This window comes from Linepithema humile, chromosome 6 (assembly GCF_040581485.1).
Source record: "Linepithema humile isolate Giens D197 chromosome 6, Lhum_UNIL_v1.0, whole genome shotgun sequence".
NCBI classification, from domain to species: Eukaryota; Metazoa; Arthropoda; class Insecta; order Hymenoptera; family Formicidae; genus Linepithema; species Linepithema humile.
In genome coordinates this window covers 1031135-1046557 of record NC_090133.1, presented here as the reverse complement: position 1 = coordinate 1046557, position 15423 = coordinate 1031135, and the positions used below count along the sequence as shown (strand labels likewise).

The 15423-nt window shown below is 37.7% G+C and overlaps 1 protein-coding gene across 2 annotated transcripts; it reads right to left on the bottom strand.

The window, feature by feature from the left end:
- Positions 1–3104: 3104 nt before the first annotated feature.
- Positions 3105–14567, bottom strand: BuGZ (Bub3 interacting GLEBS and Zinc finger domain protein). Of its 2 annotated transcripts, XR_010890737.1 has the most exons (7): positions 14359–14567; positions 13427–13553; positions 12956–13353; positions 12405–12762; positions 11869–12337; positions 10739–10820; positions 3105–7428 (listed from the first exon to the last, which is right to left on the bottom strand). XR_010890737.1 is itself a non-coding variant. In XM_012368692.2 (6 exons), the coding sequence occupies exons 1-6, from the start codon at positions 14397–14399 to the stop codon at positions 7316–7318; spliced, it is 1506 nt and encodes a 501-aa protein (XP_012224115.1). In that variant the 5' UTR covers positions 14400–14566; the 3' UTR covers positions 3105–7315. The 2 variants fall into 2 exon arrangements, 1 of the variants encoding a protein (XP_012224115.1); XM_012368692.2 differs by lacking the exon at positions 10739–10820 and having other exon boundaries at positions 14359–14566.
- Between the last annotated feature and the right edge of the window lie 856 nt (positions 14568–15423).

The window sequence follows — 15423 nt, the reverse complement described above, 5'->3', positions numbered from 1 at the left end:
AATCATCTCATAAATTTTCGTAATCGCAGAAATGATTTTCCGTTGAGAAAGGAAGGGAAATGAACGCGCGAAAGCGATGAGAAACCACGCTTCATAGAAAGTTACCGTTGAACCACTTTCGCAGAGATTATCTATTTAAGTTGTATCAAGTCGAATTATCAGAATGATCTCTTTCCCTGAGCTTCGTAAGAGCGAACCACGCAAACTTCACACGTCATCGTTGTTCAGTTCAGCTCGGTTCAATGCTTTTAATTATGACTCGATTTATTCGATTTGACTCAATTCCTTATAGAACATAGCTCTAAGCGCCACAATCAACTCTCATTTGGACAAGGATCGTATAGGTAAAATAAAACAGACAGGCGTTGCTACGATCGAAGTCACAGCCTCTCTCCTAATTTTCTGTTGATCGTTTTTTCTTTCCTTTTTTTTCTTTTGCAGGCGTAAATCAACCATGACTTCGATCGCGAATCGCTCGATGCTTTCATTTGAATGATTTTATTTAATCAATTTGAATAGTACACACATTCGTGTCACTTCGCTATTTTTTCTTTAGTTTCTCCCTCCCCCCCTCCCTCTCTTTCTTTCCTTGATCATTACTGTCCGTCCTGCTCGTACGCAGTCGGCTGAAAACAACAAGGTTGTAGAAAAGTAGAGGCTACGTCTAGTGCACTCGCGGTCGGTCCTCGTCTCAGAAATAAAACAGCTTTGGTCCGCGAAATTGCTCTCTCAAAAGCGATCGCCGAAAGGCAGACTCGCTTTCTCGCGAGGCGTCTTTTGTAGCACGCGTTAAAGTGGTCGTGAAAATAGCGAGTAGTAGTTACTCTAATTATCACTGTATTTATTAAGCGAGACTCGTTAAGCAGCGGCTCAGAACGCCGCGCCGTTAAACGTCTAATTGAACACCGTAATTGCGATGAAATCGCACATGCCTCGATGTAACGCGTCGTTAAACTCTCAATAAAATATAGCACACAAGATTTATGCAAATCTCGTATCGAAAACGTAATAAAGCAACGATGATATCATCCGGAAAATTCATGAGAACAAGTATTATCAAAATAAAAAATTATCATTAAAGATGTCCGGTGAGATTTGCGCCTAGCAGCTCGACACAGCGGAGATCTTGATTTCTTTTAATTTCGTCAGAGAATAACCGTTACAATTACCATTAATCCTGAGATCGTAAAGAGAGTGCTTTCAAAGAAATGCTTTATTCCCGAATGGACCGAGCCGCGGGATGATAGTATTAGGATGACAAAGAGCGACCGTGTTACCGGTTCGTCGAGCAAAAGCGATCCCCACGAGAGCGAATATCGTGCATCCGCTGTCACCAGATGTAAAGACATTATTAGCGTAAGAGGGATATGAGGATATTAAAAAAAGGGATAGGAAGGCAAGATCCTTGCGCATCCAACGCAAGAGATACAGGACGATATATCGGTATACACATATATATGTATGTATATATATATAGAGCCAGCTAAGCATTCTACGATGCGATCGAACTGTCGAGAACGAGAGTCGCGGATATAGCAAAAATTATGACGTTAATTAATAAAAAAAAATATTGAGTATAGACAATTTTTAAATATTGATTACGACATATCTAGGACTATAATTGTGCATGGAGCAATTGTTAATCCTTTCAATACTCGATAGAATCTTATTTCGTATCAAAAGAACGATATCAAAAGGGGAAAGGCTGTAGAAATTAATTGATTAACTTTCAATAATGATATTATTACTAAATAATTGAATTGAGAATTGAATAATTATGTCGCGTTGCTGATATTCAAAATAAAAAAAGTCAACTCTTAAATAGTAGGAAGTTCGATATATTTATTTCAAATTAAATAAGATATTTATTAGATTCGATCAATCATATTTATAAATTTTTTTAAATAAAAATAAATATAAAAGAATAACAAAGAATAAATATATGACTATCAATTAGGAAAAGTAGAAAACAAAAAATAAAATATTAAGATATCAATAATATTTATTTTATTCCTAAAATAAAATTATATATATTGTATTTCTTCATAATTTATTACATATAAAAAACACTCTTATTGAGATCTGCTGAAAGAAGTCACCAAGTTCCACTGTGTAACAAAATCTTTAATTAGGAATGCGTGTTCTTCTACAGAAGCAATCGAAAAGTGTTTTGAAAGGATTGAAAGTCTAGCAAGACATTAGAAAAATATTAAATTATATCGTTTATTATATCTGCACATCTGGCAATCTTCTCTCGTTTCGACGTTTCGAACGATCGATCGGTTAATACGATTTACCCGCGATTCGTTAACCGATTATTACGATTAATATTGTTTCTCGGTCCAGCCACGCGTCCGCTGAGCCGAGAACCGCCATACTTCCAGATTTCTCAAACTCTTTCGTTTCACATGAAATTCGAAAACCAAATCGAGCCATTAGCTAAAAGAAGAAAGGTATAAATCGAAATTCAGTTTAAGAAGAATGCTGCGACTAATAATTTTACGATACATGAAATTGAAAGAGATTTTTCGTAAAGTGTTCGATTGAAAAAGCATTAACATTAGATTATCAAATAAAAATTTATTAGAAAATAAATATCTACTTCAAATGTGTGTTTTTTTTTAACTGTTCTTGAAAACGCGATGTTTCATATATTTCTAGTGAAACGTTTACACTTCAAAACTCGAAGCTAGAATTTTTAAACGAAGAGTTCACTCGTTTTCCATTTCATTGCTTCGATCTGAAGAGAAAATCGGGAAGTTGCGATTCGGTTCTCTCGACTCTAGGACGGTAGGTCCAAACAATCGCCTGCCTTGAGGCAAGGGACCGATTAGGTCCAACAGCGATGAGATTGCTGTGATTGGTTGAAACAATATGTGGCTGTCGCCCGCAATTCTGGGATGCGATCCAGCGATAACATCAAGATTATCCCCGAGATAAAATCACGCAGTTTTCGATCACCAAGTCAAGTGCAAGAAGGTGTAATTATAGAGATTATACAATTATAAAAATATAGTATAAACGTTACGTCAAAATGCACGGATAAAAGCAAGTGTGATGATCGCTACAGCGACATATCCCAGAACAGCAGACTATGCCCAAAATTTTCGAACTTTCCACATAACGTCTTTATTCGGAACAAGTCGATAATATGACACTCAATAAATAACAGAACTTCTACATTTCCAAATTCTGTCGTCAGATTGTCCTGCCGAATCGCCGAGTGCGACGTTTTGCATCAATGCGTTTCTCTCTTGTCACTTGACGACGAGAAAAGGGAGCATCCCTCCGGAATTCCGATTGTACGATTATCGACAATCCTTGAGCCTCGAGTAATTATTATTCTTAAAAAAAAAAAATTAAACAATTGCAAAATCCCCAAATATATAAAATGTTTCACACTTTTTGGAGAAAATCACGCGACCAACAACCCGTTCGATTGTTCCTTATAATACAACGGATCGATCAATCAACTCCCGTTTTCGTAATATAACGGGAATAAATCGTGTAATCGATAACTCCGCATCTTTTTATCAGTTTTTGATCCTTTGAGTTTAATATATTTAATTAGGCACTTAAAATAATTCGTTTTTGATGATTTTACTCGTATCCTCATCAACAATCTTTAACCATCTCACCGACATGAAACAGTCTTCGCGAGAGAGAAAAATAAGTATTCGCATGGGAGATTCGGAAAGACAATCCCTGAAAAATAAAGAATTATATAATAACGATGCGTAGATCATTTAGGTACGTACACGTGTTGTACGGCGCGCTTTCAATGATGTTTTGTTTTCATTTCATTTTTTTGTCGAGGAGATTTCGATGATGTGATCGAGAGTGGTGGTCGAAAGAACGGAAACCAGCAACAGAGTGCCTACTGAAGACAACAAAGCATCCTTTGTTGCCGTGTGAATCATAAATACCGCTTGAAAAACGAAATGTACGATTAATTTCTCATTAACTTTCGCTAAATTTTGATTTCTTTCGAGTTTAAAACCGATAAATCGATAAATCTCTATCAATTAATTTTGATTTTATTCGGTTTACTTTTCCTCGTTTCAGAAAAATAAATGTTAAACGGTAATTAAAATTAACACATGTCAAATCAATCGGCTTTAGCTGTCGTTAAAGATAATACTAAACTGTAGTAAAATCAAAAAATGTTAATTTTTAGAAAAAATATATCTTAACGAAACATAACAATAGAAATAATAGGAGATGCGTCATCAATAGGCACCCTGAGTAGAGGCTAATAAGAGTGTATAGTAGACAGAAGATAGATATCAAGTTGGATGATAGAAAAAAAATATAGGAAACGTCAGATAGAACAGGAAAAGTCCGTCGAGTTTTGTATAGAGATCGAAAAGAAATCGAACGTGTCCGATCGTGGAGCAAGTTGTTAAGTCGAGACTATTCTCGAAAAAAATTAATATTTATAGAATGAATTAAAATTAAGAAACAGTTTAGAATGAAGATGAAAATAAAATGTGCTCAAGGTCGACAATGAACGCTCTACGATCGGCGCGAGAATCAGCGAGATATGGTAAAGGAAAAGTGAAGAAACGGCGTGAGTCGAGTGTAGAGAGCTGGTGTTCGATTCCGTGAGCACCCTCCGTACTTACCACTCACTCATACGTCGCCAACATTGTTCCTTTGGCAAAGGAAAAAAGGGGACTTGCTTGCGTCGAATCGATTACTTTAGCAAATTAAATCAAAATTTAGATAAGAATTGTTTGCGTCAAAACTCATTTAGCATAAATCACAAAATTAACATATAATAAAATATATATATATTTTTTTCTATATCTCTCGAATAAAAGTTATATTAATTTATAATTTATAAATTAATTTTGTAAAATAATCGTTTGTAAATCCTTTAAATTGTAATAACTTCTAAATGTTGTGGAACAATGTAATGATTTCGCAGCGCAAAAGTATATCGATTCGGCCCGAAGTGTTAACAAAATAAAATTTGCGACAGACTAACCTGAGGCGACTGAATCTTCACACTGCGGCTAGTAAATATATTAAACCGTAATGTGCATGTACACCGATCTCTCTTTCAAATCGATCTATGCTCTTGATTCACAGGCGATGTTTCGTCGATTTCGTGACACCGGCCAAGTTTAATGAAACATGTATCGTACCAAGACTACTTCAATTTTCCCTGAACGAACCACAAGGATTTAATTTACATCCCGTAAAAAAAAAATATTTTACACGGAGAAATCGAAGACACGTCGCGTACAAACGACTGAAAATAAAATTAATTACAATAAAAATAAAAGAAAATAATAGATCCAATAAATGTTCTATCCAATAATCTCTAATATCTAATTCTCACAATGGTAACAGGAATTGAATGAGATTTATTCGCTATCTAGTTTACGATTTTTCTGAAAACTATATCTTCTATAATCTGCCCCCACCCGTTTCATCGTTAAATCTTTCTTCGAACTTCGGAAAATGTCAAACAAAACATATACTTCTCGAGTGTTATTACAAAGATCAAATGACTCGAAGATTAATTTTTCGTTACCCTGGAAAACCGCGAGAGCAAGATCTTCGCTGCGTTTTCATTGACTTTCGCGTCTTCGATCGCTCCGGGCTCCCTTACCTCGTCGGGTTTGCGCGACAACCGAGAAAGAAATTTCGTACATTACGGAACGGAACAATCTCGAGAGTATTCTGCCCCATCTCAGGCTTTACTTGGTCGAATAAATCGTCGTCCAGCTGCAGCGTGAAGCGCCACCTTGTCCGCGGATCGCGTCTCTCCAGAAGAGAATACTGCAGGTGCACAGAGGCTGCAGAGGGAAACAGCGCGTGATGAAAACGGTCTACTGCGCAAAAGGGATTCGTCTCTGTTTTAAGGAGGGCACATGTGGCACGTCAATCATTTCCCGCAATACTACAGAGTCAATCGTTAATCCTTACGACAGCACGAGGTAAATGTGATGCTGAATTTTTTTTAATCTGGTCTCACATATCTGATCTTAAAGACTTGTAATGACTATGTAATGATCATTGATACTATTATTAAAAATCATTCCATATTTTTCCATATATATGTCTCAGTTTTTAATCAAATAACTTTTCCTTCTATCATTCTCTTTATTTTATTGTATTAATTTCACATTTCTCGAAAGCTACCCTTAAAATTTTGCAATACTGCACATTATTTATATAATCTGAAGTAGATCTCATTTAAGGAACTATACAAAATTAAATTAAATCTCTAAGGACACGTTATTTTTAAGAATTTTACAGTTGGTATTATTCTTGCTGTTAAAAGAAATGTCGCAATCACATAATTACCTCGCTGTCATAATTGAAGCATTCGTTACAAAATATTTTGTCAAAAGTACATTTTGACAAAAATTTGAAATAAATTTACAAGTCCATTTTGAAGAAGACTTATAAATTACGCATTTAATTTTTGCACCGAACACTTGGATTATTCCGATTGACTCTTCTCGTGCGGGAAAGATAACGGTGGAAATGACGTCGTGTCGCAAACGTCATCGTTGCGTTAAGAATGAGGAACGCTATTTCGGATATCAGCAGCGCGATGTAGCATGTCTGATGTGTGACAAAATCGCGATCGATAGATAAATAAGTAGATCGTCGGTTCGCGCTGGCGTTTCCGCGCAGAACGAACGGTAGCATTGTGTTACAGAGCGACAAGTATTATTTTAGTTTCATTCCGTAGAAAAGGCGACGAAATCTGCTCATGATTGCTGGCTCACCTGGCATACGGACCAATGCAACCTGGCGCGCGCACATACTTCGCAGTTCATATTTTTTTTCTGTCTTTTTTTTCTGTGTTTTTTTTTTCGTAGCAGCATAAAGAAAAAGAAGGTAAAGAGAAAAAAGTCGACCGTTTCCAGCGCGCATTCGGTTTCTTCGAAAGAATCCTTTCAGGCACCGATGATATGGCGTACTGCGAGTCTTTTTCTTTCTCTCTCTCTCTCTCTCTCTCTCTTTCATTCTCTCTTCCATTCTCTCTCTCTCTCTCTCTCTCTCTCTCTCTCTCTGTGTCATTGTTTTTTCGTCTCTCAATGAGATATGATAACAAAAAAAAGAAAAAAACAAGTTTTGGGAGAGGATCGACGTAATGCGTAAATTTTACAACGCGAATTATCTCTCCCATCTTTCTCTCCCTCTCTCTCTCTCCCATCTTTCTCTCCCTCTCTCCCTTTCTCTATGTCTCTCTGTCTCTTCCTCGGTCAGGTCCGGACCCCAGCGAGAGTTAGGGGCGGGCCCACAGCACGAAGTGCAGCGGCGGGGGGTTGGGCCCGTCCATTGGGGGCGATCATCTGAAGCGCGGATGCATCATCGGCGCCAGCATTGGCCCAGGAAAGCCCATCGGCGCGGCGGCAAAGGCCGGATGCATCGCCGCACCCGGCGGTAGAGCCCCTAACATGCCTGCAAAGCAACGCAGCGTCAGATTAATTTGATCCGCGATTAAATTTCACAGGGATAGGTAAAGTACGTCGCCCGCGTCGTCGGCGGGCGCGTGCTCTAGGTTAATCGACCTCTCGACGTTGCGAGACGACGTTACGTTCAACAGGATCCCTTAATAGGATCTCTCGCATTCTGTTTGATTAGGGATCGAGGTCCCCGGATATACTTACGTCGCGACTATTCACGTTACAACATAACGATAGGTCCTGTGTGTTTTGTTAAATGATGCAGTTTCAATTTTTTTTTTTTTTTTGTATTCTCTTCAGACCATTTGTTACCATGTTATGTTACACTGACGCTCGTTTTTGGAGGTTCATGTGTATTCTTCAGCGCAAAATAAATCCTGAAATCGTCATGGCGCTTTAAATGGAATTTTGAGTGAAAGAATCCTAATAGATTAAAAAATTATCCCAACACAATTTTGGAAAGTAGATAGTGAAATTAAAAAGTAGTTTTTTTTTTAAATAAAAATTGATTTAAAAGTCGAAATTAAATTTCTATACGCTGAGATGTTTAATATTGTTAGACCATTGTGCGACTAAAATAAAGCTCTTCTACGCGTTTAATTTTAATTCATAGAAGCACGCCAAGATTTAGACTCATGTTTCGCTGAAGAGAACGTTGTCTGACAGCCGATCGATTAATTCATACCGAAGAAATTCATATCGGATTAATTTCGAAAGATATATTCGCTCTATTTCCTTTCATTAATCAAAGTGCACTTTGTTATCGAATGATCTAGATAAATGTTGGTCTCGAGCGAGGATTTGCGTTCGATATCCAAGCGAAGTGCACTTCTTCTTTGCAAAAATTACGAAATAAAATTCTTTGTTTTTTTTTTTTTTTTTTTTTTTTAATATTCTAAAAGACTACGCCACGCACGCACTCGATTACAGGGTCGATTTGTTATCGGCAGTCCACGTACTACATGCTACTCAGCAACCTCTGATTAATGCGAATTGCCAAACTAAATATATGTATACGATAGGTATATATATACGAAGAACTCAGCTCAGCATGCAGTGCGCCGCATACGCAATACAAGTCACAAACAAAACTGACAAGAAGGTGGTACCACACAAGAAAAAAAAACCTCACACCATACAAAGAACGAGTCTCGCTTGGGAACAAGCAATCGGTATCGAAAATGTATATGGAAGCCCGCGAATCGCTCAGCTGTCAGCCGCTCTCCTTCCAAAAACGTGTTTGACGTCAGAGGTTCCCCAAACCGAAGTGTTTTGTGAACAATCGAGCAGTGTAAAATAATTGAGTCGAAATTTTCGAAAGCATCAGGACGGAACCAATCGATATTAACGTAAAATTTATCGATAGAACGATAAATCGCTTGAGAAAAAGCGCTATCTTTTCTTTTTCTCTTTCACGTGCAATATGTTTTTCGATCGGCGATACTCGCTCGTACCGCGCGACACGATAAAGAGAAAAATCATGTTAATTCAGCGGACCCTCGATCGAGCGCAAGAGTTATAGATATATATTGGGTAACGTGAAGTCGTTTACTTACTGTTATTCAGCTCAATTTATCTAAAATCTTTTATTGTGTAACACAAAAGCTAGGCTATGGTGTGAGGGAGATACATTACGTTCGTTCTCGTTGCTAATTTTGGTTATTTTCCAGAAGAAAAAAAAATAAAATAAAATAAAATGCACCGACGAGCACGGTGAGAACGTAACTCGATCCCTTCCCTCTTTGTTATTTTATTTATTCATTTAATATAATGTAGCCCAGATCTGGCGAGCTATTTTTTACTTGTGGATTCTTTGAACAATTTAAAATCAACTTTTTCTTTAAAAGAAAAATATTTTTATCATGCATTTTTAACTTTCAATATCTTAAATATCTCCATAATCTATAATTTTTAATTTATAAATTTGTCGAAGCAAAGTGTTTAATTTGAAAGGACAACAATTTTACTGTTTGTTTAAATCTCGAAAGCTTAGTTTTTTAATAAAAATCTTAGTCAAGAACTTAGATAGCTGAAAGGAGTTGCTTGATATTTTCGTTAAAACAAAATTGACCCCAAATTAGCCAAAGAATCAACAGAAAAAATAATTCGATAAATCCGCGATTCGTATAGTGTCGAAATTTATAGCAAATTCAATGAGTGATTGAAAATGATCACCGATCGAATGCAAAGAAGGAAGGAACAGATCACGAGGAAATAATCATTGCTGTAATTATCACTTGTTTCTTTTTTTCTTTTCTCTTTGGAACGACAACTTCGAACGACTGTCAGTACCGTGCCCAAAGAAGCAATTTCTTCACTACTGTATCACAACACCAGGATTCCAAGCTATATATAATATATAAGTAATACTGAAAGAGACAGGATGGTAACACGGCTGCTGGCGAGATAAATAATGACGTAAGTGAGTCGTAAGAAGAGTAATATGGTTAAATCGAGAGAGTGTGAATAAAGAAGCTGAGAACGGAACGAAAAGGAAACAAAGAAATCATACACGATGTAAAAACAATATGACGGCCGAGCGGCCGGAAGTCTTTCTTTCTCCTTCTATTTTTGTAATAAAAAATCAGGAACTGTGGTAAATATAGGAAGGTTTAAAAAAAGGTAATATATGATTTGCGCAATCTTACTGAATCGATGATAAAATGCAATAATTTTCCGATTAATAATTAATCTATTAAAAAATTAGTCCAATTATCAATGACATTTTTTATGATAATGTTATTGAATTATAAGAAAATTTATGAAAAACAGATTTCAAAAGTTTATCGTATTTTTTTTATTTAATTAGTGTAACAGTTGCATGGAGAAAAAGCAATGAATGTTTCTTATTCAATGGTGCAGCTACTTTACATATGTTTTGATACTGAATTTCGTTATTTCAATCTTTAAGAAAGAAGGCATATTTTCAGATTGTGATGCGCGTGCAGAATCAAAAAACCGCGAATTGGTTAAAGAAATTGGAATTTGAAAAGAAGAAGGAACGTGTCGTTGGCCGCTCGACCCACCTATCCAGTGATTATATTACGAATATACAGATATATATATACACGGTAACTTGCGAAAGTTATTCAATTGGTTTTGCCAGTCACTGTATATATATTACGTATATACGCATGTCTAGATATGTAGATGTATTAATGACAATGATGACAAGATTAATCAACAATGTAAGAATAATAATAAATATAATAAGAGATATATATATATATAGATATATATATATATGTATATATATGTATATAGATATAGGCCATGTCACCGCATGCTAATTGCTAAGGACCAACCTTGTAGCGCTTGTATTGTAAAACACAGTTTTAGTAACCAGACTGGGTTCGTTCGACACTCATCGAGGAGTGACCGGGCGCCCTGCAAACGCACCGTTAAAACGTATAAACGCACAAGGACTACAAGACGCTGTGTCGTCGAGATTCTGTGGCGTATCATTCGGTCGAGAATCTTGAGCGTGATCGCTACGGTTCTATCTGAACAGTCATGACATTCTCTCCGCCTTTCTCTCTTTTTCTTTCTTTGTCTCGAGTCAGTAGTGTGTACAATTTCGTCAATTTTCCTCCCCCCCCCCAAAATGTCCAGTCTGTTTCTTGTTCATTTGTCTCATCGCTCTCGCTGTCTTTAGCACGACTATTTTTATTCAAAGAAATATATGGCTGTTGCAAATGTTTGGCACAAACTGCGACGCAATGTGGAACTGAATTAAATTAAATTGCGTCAAATTATAATTTAGCTAGGATTTGACTTTTTTCTTATTTCCGTAAAAATAAATATTTGTAATAAAACAGAAAAACCCTTCTCCGGCCATCGACCGAGTGAATCTGGTTAAGAATGACAAATAATATATTCTCACAAGCAGATATGAAGTAACATTTGATAGAATATTGCTTAAAATCAACACATTTTAACAAAAAGAAAGAGTTATCGCCCGAAAAATATCCACTCGATTCGCGCGCGATATTTCCAAAATTATGATAATAACTTGATCAAAAATTATCGCTAAAAATAAGTGCTACTTTTACATTGAAATAATGAATCAATTTTGTTACTGTACGAGTATGTTTTTGAAGCAAGAGAAATTCGCGAGAATATTTCTTTATTTCAGGACGGTGCAAGTATGCAACACTAAACTTTAAGATAGGGAGAGAAAAAAATGATCGTGATTTATCCTCGTGCATCGATTAACGTTACAATCTTCAACGGCCGGTAGAGGGTGGGGCGAGAGGAGCGGGGATGATTGAAAAGAAATCGACAAAAAGTATCAAAGGGGAAGATCTCGAAATTTCAACGATAAGGAGAGCATATAGACAGCAGGGTGGCTTTGCTCGAATACGGCACGCGAAGAAGGGGGGGCAGGGCAGGGCAGATTTTTTTTTTCATAGGGCTCAAACCCGCGGAAACTTACCTGGTGGCAGGCCCATGGGGGGCGGTCGCATCATGTTACCTCCATGAATGAGAGCAGGCGCAGCCAAGGTCATTGTGGGTCGCATCAGGGGCGCCATCAGCGCAACCGAGCTGACCGGCATCGCCGCTGCCGAGGCCGGCACCATGACTGTCTGGGGCGGCCGCGGGAACCTCTGTTGCTGCTGTTGCAGTGCGTTCAGTGCCGCCGCTTGCTGCTGCCGTTGCTGTTGATCCGCCTGAAACGCGGCCGCTGCCACATTAGCGGCAGCCGCTTGTTGCTGTTGTTGAGCTTGTTGCTGTTGCTGTTGCGCCGCCGCTTGCTGCTGCTGCGCCGCAGCTTGTTGCAACGCCACAGCTTGCTGCTGGCTCACCGCCGCAGCTGCCGCTGCCGCTGCTTCCGACTGCGTTGGTCGCCCAGACTCATCGGTCTGTCGACGCTGATACTTTGGCAGTCTTGCCCTAATTTCCTCCTACAGGACGAAATTTTCATTTAAAGATCGTTTTTGATCGTTAAAGAATAAAGCGATAAACACTCACTAGACTGAGATCTTCTGGAGGATGAATGATTTTACTAGCGGCGCCGGTTGTCGCGATTAGATTAACTTTTTGATCATTGCCGCCGGCAAGACTATTGCCGCCTGCATTAGCACCGCCACTTTCACCAGCACCGCTGTAAGCGGGGAATGTCGGCTTTATCGGACCTATGGAGCCGCCGGCTACCGATGTAATCGGTTTAAAGTCCGTACCAAGGGGCCCGGACCCAGTGACTGACACAGCCGTCGATGCAGCCACTGTTGAAACGGCCGCGCTCGGGAACAATGGACGCGAGGGGATTGATGCACCCGAAACTGGTGGCTGCATACCAGAAGGCATACCTGACATACCCTGCATCATGCTAAAAAAAAAAAAAAACGACGTAGCACAAATTATCAAAATATAATTTGTTATTTGGATGAAAAAAAGATATTTGTGTTGAAGATTATTGAAATCAATTACCAAAAAATTGTATAAATTTTAAATTGCACGATTGAAACCGATCTGCGGTAAAAATAACAATTGTAATACAGAGTGAATTAAGAAATACGCACCCTGGACCCATGAACGGAGGACCCACATGGCCCATCTGCATCATAGGATGCATGGGGGGCATACCAGGGTGAGGCATGCCGGGATGAGGCGCCATGCCTGGATGCGGAGCCATACCGGGTAAAGGCGGCATACCGGGTTGCGGTGGCATTCCGGGTAGTCCACCTCCCATGCCGGACATCGCGCCTGGTGCAGAGCCCAGCAGACCTTCAGGTTTTGCTTTCTTTTGCACAGGTTCGTCCTCGCCAGACGACGGCGAGCCGGGTCTACCGCCATTTCGTTGTCTCTCGTGTTCCTTTGCATCATTCGGTGGTATGCCTTCCATTCCATAAATCTCTATCTCAATATTGCTACGATTTGGCAATGAGTTGGGTACCTTATCTATTGCCTCTTTATGTACCTACAAAAAAAAAAGAGTCGAGTTAATCTTGGCACACACAAAATGGCAGCATATGTGTGCACAATTATATTACCTGCATACAGTGTATACTAAGCCCTGGTCCTGTATATAGTTTCTTGTGACAAATGTGACATTTAAAATGTTTCGCTTTTTGATGTTGAATGAGAATCTTCTCATCTTCAAATTCACGATTGCAATACCTTTTAACGAACAAGTTAAGGAAATACATGCAAAAAACTTATTCTAATAATCATTAGTTACATTGAGAATAAATAATGAATCTGAAAGAATTTTTTATGAAAAAAATAAGATAGTGTTGCAAGAATAAACTTTTAAAAATTTATATTCTGAAATTGGATTTATTGTGGTCGTTTTCAATTTTCAAGACAAAAGTTTAACTTCAAAATTAGATTTTTTCTCTTTATATACGATAACTCAAAAAATTGAACCATTTAATTTATAGTTGGAAAGTATTGTAAATAAAATTATTTCTTTATGTTTAATTAATCGATACAAAACTTTAAATAAAAGATTAAGTAGAAAAGCTTCAAAGATCAAGTTCGAAGAGTACTCATAATAAAAAAAATTTCAGAGTAATCCTTTTTGATTCATCCAGTTTCGCTGTTGGAAACTTTTCAACAGCATTGCAGCTTACATTATATCATCGTGTAACGTGCCATTATCATGTAACATGCATGTAACGACGATGAAAACAGCTGCACTTTTTTACATACACACATACGTATGTCGTGGTGGCGCGAGGAAATCGCGTATCGATTTCTCCGCCTTGCACGGCTGCCTACTCGCACTGTACAATTTCTCAAATTTTCCCCAAAAAATTATCACCCACTGTATATATCATCGTTAACCGATCGTTTTTTCTTGTACGATCGCGTAGCTAATGTCACGATCTAAAAATACGGTTACGTAAAAACAGCAGCTGCGAATCATCGCCGTCACCGTCGCCGTCGTCATCATCTTCCTAAGGGAAAACAAAAAGGATACCAGCACCAGGGTCTCGATTGCTTCTTCTTCTTGCGGCCCATTTTTCCGTCGGTTTATCGAAGCAATTAATCACAATCAACAAGCCTTCTAATCAACCTTACTGTCTTGACGAACAAGTATACACGGCACGAAACTTAGTGCTTATACTGTACACATGCATGCACACACTCATGCAAAAACCGATAATCCAAAATGGCTGCCTCATCTTTTCCGTATCAGCACCGGAAGTCGCCAACGTGGCGCACTTCAAGTTTCCAAGGCCTTTAGGAACCTAGGAATCTTCCTGACAAATATAAACGGCGCGATTTCTGAAAATCAAATACTGAACGGGAATAAAAAATAATGTACTTTCAGTTTCTGCATGTATCTGTATATATATATATATATATATATATATTTTTTTTATTACACGCAATGTACAATGGTAAAGGGATAAATAGAATAATATGAAATATATTAATGTTTCGAATAAAATTCGATAAACACTTATAGAAAAATAAAGACCTCAAAAAAATACATCTTACATACACAAATATGTAACATATATATTTTTATACATTAATAATTTGATGCATAAATATATATATGTGTGTATGCACTAGCGGATCCTGATGTCGATAATAGGGGGGGTTTTGATCTGCTTTAATGCATTTTTTACCAAGATTTTTAAAACGGTTCCAGCAAAATTGATTTTTTTTAACTTGGAAGGGGGAGATTTTAACCCCAAACCTCCCCCCAGGATCCGCCAATGTGTGTATGTAATAATCATGTAAGGAACAACTAGCTGTTTGATAATTGACGTAATTAATTGACATAACTGATCATGTTAAATTTTTATGATTACTTCCAAATACGCGATTTAAATCAGATGGAACTTTGTACAAAATTGGCTTTCTATAAATTCACCTTTCGGCACTTCTAACATTTAATATATATTATGTATATAACAATTGTAAAAAAAGCTTCAAATTAGATAGTTATCTTGATTGTAGTAGTTCTAATAAATCTTTTGTACAAGAAAATCTTCTCAAAGAGAAATAGAAAAAACCTTTCGCGATTAGAGAA